The sequence below is a fragment of the Mus caroli genome, chromosome 11 (assembly GCF_900094665.2).
Source record: "Mus caroli chromosome 11, CAROLI_EIJ_v1.1, whole genome shotgun sequence".
NCBI classification, from domain to species: Eukaryota; Metazoa; Chordata; class Mammalia; order Rodentia; family Muridae; genus Mus; species Mus caroli.
The window spans coordinates 95775031-95781982 of record NC_034580.1 but is presented as its reverse complement, the minus strand read 5'-3'; the positions used below and the strand labels follow the sequence as shown (position 1 = coordinate 95781982).

At 42.3% G+C, this 6952-nt stretch overlaps 1 protein-coding gene across 1 annotated transcript; it reads right to left on the bottom strand.

The window, feature by feature from the left end:
- Positions 1 to 4447: 4447 nt before the first annotated feature.
- Positions 4448 to 5412, bottom strand: LOC110306257 (keratin-associated protein 9-1-like). Its single transcript, XM_021178440.1, has one exon. It carries the CDS (start codon positions 5363 to 5365, stop codon positions 4826 to 4828), a length of 540 nt encoding a protein of 179 aa, XP_021034099.1. The 5' UTR covers positions 5366 to 5412; the 3' UTR covers positions 4448 to 4825.
- Between the last annotated feature and the right edge of the window lie 1540 nt (positions 5413 to 6952).

Here is a 6952-nt window from a genome sequence, read left to right as displayed (position 1 = left end):
GGCAACGTCAAGATGACTGTGTTCTTGTATCTCTACTTAGATGTATAAACGTTTCTGGGGATGAGTGTAGTGTATTCACAATCATGAAGTCAACACGGAGTTTCCCTGTCTGCCCACAAGGTCCAAGTCTAAACTGTCTTAGTTGTCAGTTTCTGTGTAAATTCTTGTACCTGTGTATCTGAGGCATAGTAAAGGTGCTATGAGATAGGGTTTCTGGAATAACGTGTTTCATAGCAAAGTAAACCAGGACTTGTGGGCATGAAAACAAACTAAACCAAAACAACCCCCGCCCCGAGCATATTAGGAGTAAGGGGGCATTGGGGATGTGTGGGTGATCATCAGTCCTGACTTTCTGTCTACTCCTCGAGTGGTGGGATGACCCACAAATCTGTATTTTCTGGCTATGAAAAGTGTGTACTCCGTGATCTGAATTGTCAATTAGAGCTGGCCAGCACCAGGCTAGCAGGATATGTAAATGTAGCTTCTTCAAATGCCAAAAAACAGAGACAAGCTGCTGTGCTGAGGTCACAAAGCCCCCAAAGCCAAGGGATTGTGTAAGGAGTGTGACTTTGCATAATAAAGGGCTAGAAGCTTGGAGCTGCAGGAATAACCAGCAGAAGAAAGTCAGGGGTGAGAGAGAGGGGGAGAGAGAATGAAGGCCTGGGAAGTGTCAGGAAGGTAGAATAGAGAGAGTCACATGGAGGGAGGCAATGGCAGAAAAGTCTGCTTAAGTTAGAATCTAGCTGAGTTATGGCCCCAGCAAAAGGCTAACAGCCTTAAACTATACAGATATCTCATCTCTGTGTCTTTATTATTAAATCTCAAGTGGGGTCTCCAAAATCTCCACAATACCGAGGACGTCATGGGGAGGGAGCGCTTTTAGCTTCAGATCTAGACAAACCAGGGTGAGCAGGTGATGCCAGTGCACACCTGGCCGGAGGCAGCATCAGGATCTTGGACTGGTGGTGATCTTTTTCCGTTTTCGTTCTGCCCAACTCTCTTTATGTGTATTCCCATCTCTGTCTGGTCTTTCTCCTTCACTTCACAGTTTTGTTTCCTTTCCTTCTATTCAGTGAGAAGATCACGATTATTTGAGACATACCTAATTTATTACCTTATTTATCTGTGAGAACTAAGATGCGCATATTTTTCTCTTTCTCCTCTCTCTCATTTTCTGTCTACTATCCATACTACAAAAGACATAGGGGGTTACTTTCCCATTTAAAGGAATAAAGGCAAACACAGCCATACCATCATCTAAGAAACGGAAATCATCACTGGTCCTTACAAGTCGTCTCCTGTCACCCATTCCCACAGACTGTTTCTACTGCCATCCAGGGTCTCTCTTCCAACTTGGCATCGCTTTTAACATATTTGTCAGTCAAAGTTAGTCTGCGTCTTTGGCTAATAGGATAGTTGGGATTGTCTTCACCCTTGTGACCACCAGTTTGTTCCCTCTCGTTTCTGTGTAATCTCCCACTGAATGGATTTGACATAGCTCATCGGTTCGTGTGCTTTTGTTTGTTTTCAAGAAAACAGGTGGTTTACCGTTTGGGACTATTCAAAGCCATGCTGCTAAGAGTGTTTCTGTTTTCAAATGTTATGGCCGAATATCCACAACAAATTCTCAGAAATCTTTGAGGGTAACCTAAGACTCCTAGCAGTGGGGGATATGGTGTTGTTTTTTAAACAAAAATCCAGTAGTGTACTTTTACCAGTGAAGACTCAGGAGCCGCTGGGGTGAAAACTGACCTTCCTTCACTAATATCCCAGAAGGAACAAGCTCTCCCTCCTTTTCCATGCTGTCTTAAATACCTTCCTACCCAGTGTCCCTCCTTTCTGTTCACTTCTGTTCACTCCCTGTCAGCTGGTTACTTGCTCTGCCTCTTGACTTAGGGTAGACTTCATTTAGCTCTTGGATTAAACTTGTATGCTGGGGCTCAGAAACATCCCAGCAAGATTTATCCAGTTTTCTCACAATCTTGGCATTTACGATATGATCAAATGTCCTGCAATATTTCCCCTTTTGTCTAAAATAAAAAAAACCTTTTTTTTCTAATATCAATAAACTCTATACTATCTGGGAAGAATTGCTTTAACAATGTCCAGTCCATTTGTATTTGGCAACCTTGGAGAAAGTACTTTACCATCTATGCTATCTTGCTGAGTTTAAGTTCTGTATATAAGTCACTATCATAACTTGCACTTATAAATCTTTTTCCATCCTAAAACATTTTCTTAAATCCTTAACAACTTAAGCTTAATTCTGAGTCTCTAACCATAAATAGTCTTCAACCCCATCAGAGACCTGAGAAGGATAAGTATTACCTGAATAAACAGGAAGTGAAGAACAAGCAGCTTCCAAAACGGTAGACATGGCAGAAACTGCTAGCGTCCTGACAGTCAGTTACCCAAGGGTCCTTTGCAATGTTGCAGCACTCATCTCTAACATACCACAACAAAGTTTTTCTACTTCACAATCTTGGGGTTCACAATATAATCATATATCCTTCAAGAATATGGAGCCTGAGCTAGCCATCTCCTGTAATCAAGCTAGACGTCTAATGGAGAGATTAGAATACCAACCCAGCCACAAAACCTGCAACCAACAATTTGTTTTGCCTACAGATGTTCAGGGGTAGAGATGGAGCAGAAATTGAGGGAATGGCCAACCAATAACTTGTCCAGCTTGAAACCCATGCTGTGAGAGGGCGCCCACCCCTGAGCCCTCCATGTTACTTAGCTCTTTGGGTCTGGGAATGGTAGCATAGTTATCCTTTATTTTATGGTTAATATCCACTTATAAGTGAGTACCTATCATGTTTGTCTTTCTGTGTCTGGGTTACCTCACTCAGGATGATCTTTTCTAGTTCCTTCTGTTTGCCTGCAATTTTCATGATGTCATTTTTTAAAATAGCGAGTAATACCTCATTCTTTTTTTCATTTTCTTTTTTGCTATACACACAGTCCCATAATACATCATTTCTTTTAAAAATATTTTGAATATACTTTTGTTGGATTACTTTGAAATCTCACATGATGCGCCTCAATTGCGTTCACTTCCCAGTCTTCTCATGTCATCCCCACCCCCTCCATTACTTCCTCCTCTCCAATAAACCAGACCAACAAAACAAACCCACAAAACCTCCAAACAAAGTCCATTTCATGTGTAAGTCCATATACTGACTGGAACATGGTAAAAGTCCTGATGGCCAGCATCTGACAGGAAGGATGTGTCTTTCTCTTCCTGTATCCAAGCCAGAACTATGAAGTGAGGAGGTTTGTGCAGCTGCTGGATAGGAGGAGCAGCAGCTCTCCCTCAAAGAGTGGAGACTGCTCTCCAGCACCCATGGACATTAACAAGGCTTCAGGCAGCAGCCTGAAAGCTTAGACATGCCCATGAGCTTCAGTGATAACAAAGGCCCCAGACATCAACAAAGCCCTCGGCTGTATTAGGACCACTAACCCAGTCGCAGTCATCAGTAGCTACACAGGCCATAGGCCTCAACATGACCTTAGGTTGCTACACATGCCACACACACAAGATGATCCCAGTGTTTTGCCTGCATGCATATATGAACAGCACATACATGCTTGGTACCCAGGGATGTCAAGATGCCATTAGCTACCCTGGAACTAGAATTATGGGTGGTTGTGAGCTGCTATGTGGATGCAGGGAACTGAACACAGGTCCATCTCAAGAGCAATGTGGGCTATTAACTGAGTTATCTCTGTAGCCCAGAAATATGGATTCTTACACAACAGCAGGATTTGAAGTAGAACAAAAGGGGTGCAGAATACAACAGAGAGTTCTTTTTAAAAAGGTAAAATAAAACAATCTCCCTGCGAAATATAAAAGTCCATTATGACTCAGTAGCTGTATCTCAGGATGTTTAAGTTAGTAGAAATCAGGATCTTTTAAATGTACACTTTCATTTTTAACTTGTGCCCATTTATTGAGTGCAGTGAGGGACTCTATAGAGTTCTTTTAAGCATACCATGTATTCTGATGACACTTGTTCCTCCATGGTGCATTAGTTGCCTCCGTTCTCACAGCCCATAAGATTTGAAGTGTCTGAGCACTTAGTAGGTAATTTTTCTTTCTGAGTTGTGTTTGTTTTATTCAATGCGATAATCTCACAGGCAGCCATGTCCTAGCAATGGTATGGTTGATATCGACACTTGAAAATTTGTGCCGGTCCCATTAACCATGGATGTGTCAAAATCTAGATTTCAGCTGTAGCTGGAAAAACTCGTGAGATAGCCATCAGTTGGTATTAAACCTCAGTTATGCCAGATAAAAACCTTCCGTGGATCTGATGTTCAACACTCCTTAGTGTCACAGATACAAGGCTACCATATGGAACATCTAAAAATCCATTGGCTGTGTAGATTTTTATTATGTGGTTTACCAAAATATAATGATAGACAAAACAGAATAGATGATAGCACAAAGTTTATTAAAATTATTTGCTTCTAGGTACACAATTTACTAGTGAGAAGGAAGAAGAAAATGGTACACACAAAATCTGGGGTAATTCAGAAGCAGAAGAAAATACAGTTGGGAAGATAACGGGTTAAATAAAGTTATTCTTAGGGAGGAAGTGCCTTTGTAAGTTATTTGGTTAGAGATGTAAAGATCCTGCCTCAGAACTTAAGCTGATACCAGATCTTCATGGCAGTCACACATGAAGATGGTACAAGATCAATAATCTTTGGAGATGAGAGGGTGGGGAACTCCATCCTTCCTCAACACATTTCATCACTTAAGAAAGACTACATTTGTCAGGTCCCCTGGTGAGAACATGAAGTTGGCCAGCAAAGGTTAAGAGGTGGCTTCGTGCACACAGGGCATGCCAGCTTTTGTTGGAGCATGGCTTTGCAGGTGTTCCTTTGGGAGCTGGTCATCAGCGGCAGATGGGCACACACAGCAGGGCTGGCAGCAGGGTGTGCTGCAGCCAATGATCACACAGGAGGGTTTAAAGGAGGTGGTCTTGCAGCAGCTGGTTTCACAGCAAGTTGGTTGGCAGCAGAGCTGGAAGAGGCTAGGCTGGCAGCAGGTGGGCACGCAGCAGCTGGGCTGGCAGCAAGGTGTGCTGCAGCAGATGGTCACACAGGTTGGCTTGCAGCAGTTGCTGTCACAGGAGGCAGTGTCACAGCAGGTTGGTGGACAGCACAGCTGGGAACAGCTGTTGACAGTCTTGGTGCTGTGGCAACAGGTAGACTTGCAACAACAGGGTGTGCTGCACCAACTTGGGGTGCAGCAGATGAACACAGGGCAGCTGGATTCAGAGCTGGATTCAGAGCTGCTGGTGGTCCTGCAGGAGGTGGTCTTGCAGCAGCATGGCTGACAGGTGTGGGTCATGGTGTCAGGAGTGGAGGGTGATAGTCTGTTCCCAGGTGAGTTTTACACAATGTAGCAAGTTCTTCCAGTCAGGGCCTTTTATACAACAGGCCTCCAATGTTGGGACCAATCAGAAGGAAGTTTCCCCCTTGTTTATTATTTTCCATATTTAATTTGTGTTCATTAAGGAAGAATTTTTCACCCAGTGCTCTGAATCATTTGCAAGCATTCATTACTTATCTGATGATAATGTACTTGAAGTTTTTTTTCAACATATCAGGGATTCATCTGATGATCATCTGGGCCTTTGTTAGCTCCTGACTGTATGAAAAGGTCAAGATTACTGTGTTCTTGCAACTTTCTCCAAGTATTCATACTTAGAAGTACAAATGTCTCTGCACAAGAGTGTTCTGTATTCACAATCATGGACTCAACACCTATTTCCCTGTCTATTTGCCCATGGAGTCCAATTCCCAGCTGTCCCTTGTATGAATATCTGCATAAATTCTTGTACCTGTCTATCTGTGGCACAGTGAAGGTGCTGTGTGATAGCGGTGTCTGAAATAACATGTTACATAGCAGGGTAGAACCAGGTGGGAATAAAGAGAAAGAACACATTGAAAAGAAGGAGGCATCAGCAGATGTGTGGTGAGCATCAGTCCTGACTGCCTGTCCTGGGCATGATGCCCTTTCAACCTCAGAACCAGACAAACAAACCACAGTGAGCAGGTGGCTCCAGCACACAGTGGCTGGCTGCAGTGTCAGCAGTCTTAGGCTGGTGATTTTCCCCTGATGTTACTTTCCTCCACCCGGCTTTCTACTTCTATTCCCATCTTTCTCCTTCAGTTTTTTTTTTTTATTTCTTTTCTTTCTACTCAATGGAAAATTATGATTATTTGATATGAATCTAGTTTTTTTGCCCATTTTGTCCATGAGGACTAAGATGCACCCCCCTTTTTCTACTATTCATACTAAAACATGTAAATTATTTATTTCTTACTTGAGAGAATAAAGAGTGAGCACAACCATACCAATAATAGAGAAATAGAAATTAACCCAGTTCCTACAAACCATTTTCTGCCACCCATCCCTAAAGGCTGTTTCCTACTGCCATCCAGGGTCTGTCTGTCTTCCAATCCTGGGCATCACGTGTAACCTCATTGCCAATCAAATTATTCTGTCTTTGTTCATAGGATGATTGTGACAATCTTCACCATCATGACCGCAAGTTTGCTTGCTCTGATTCCTGTGTACTCTTCAGCTGGATGAATTCAACACAGCTCATTGACTGAAACTTTTTCATAGAAAATGATTTGGGACTATTCATAACCATGCTGCTACAAATGTTTGTGTTTTAGATGCCGTTGCAGAATGTACAGAACTGGGTACCTGGACACTTGCTTCTCACTAAATGCTTGTGCATTCCTTTGCAGGGGCCTAACTCTTTCACTAGGTTTATTCTTGGATATTTTCTTTTTGATTTCACTACATGGGTTTTGATTTAAAATGTTTTGTTCCTTATGACATATAGAAAATGATTAAATTGTATTAGCATGCACTAGTTTTTACAAAATAGTGCTTTTCATCATGACATTTACATGTATGCAT

Coding starts and splice junctions, on each gene's coding strand:
- LOC110306257 (XM_021178440.1), bottom strand. CDS start 5,365: ATGACCCACACCTGTCAGCCATGCTGCTGCAAGACCACCTCCTGCAGG.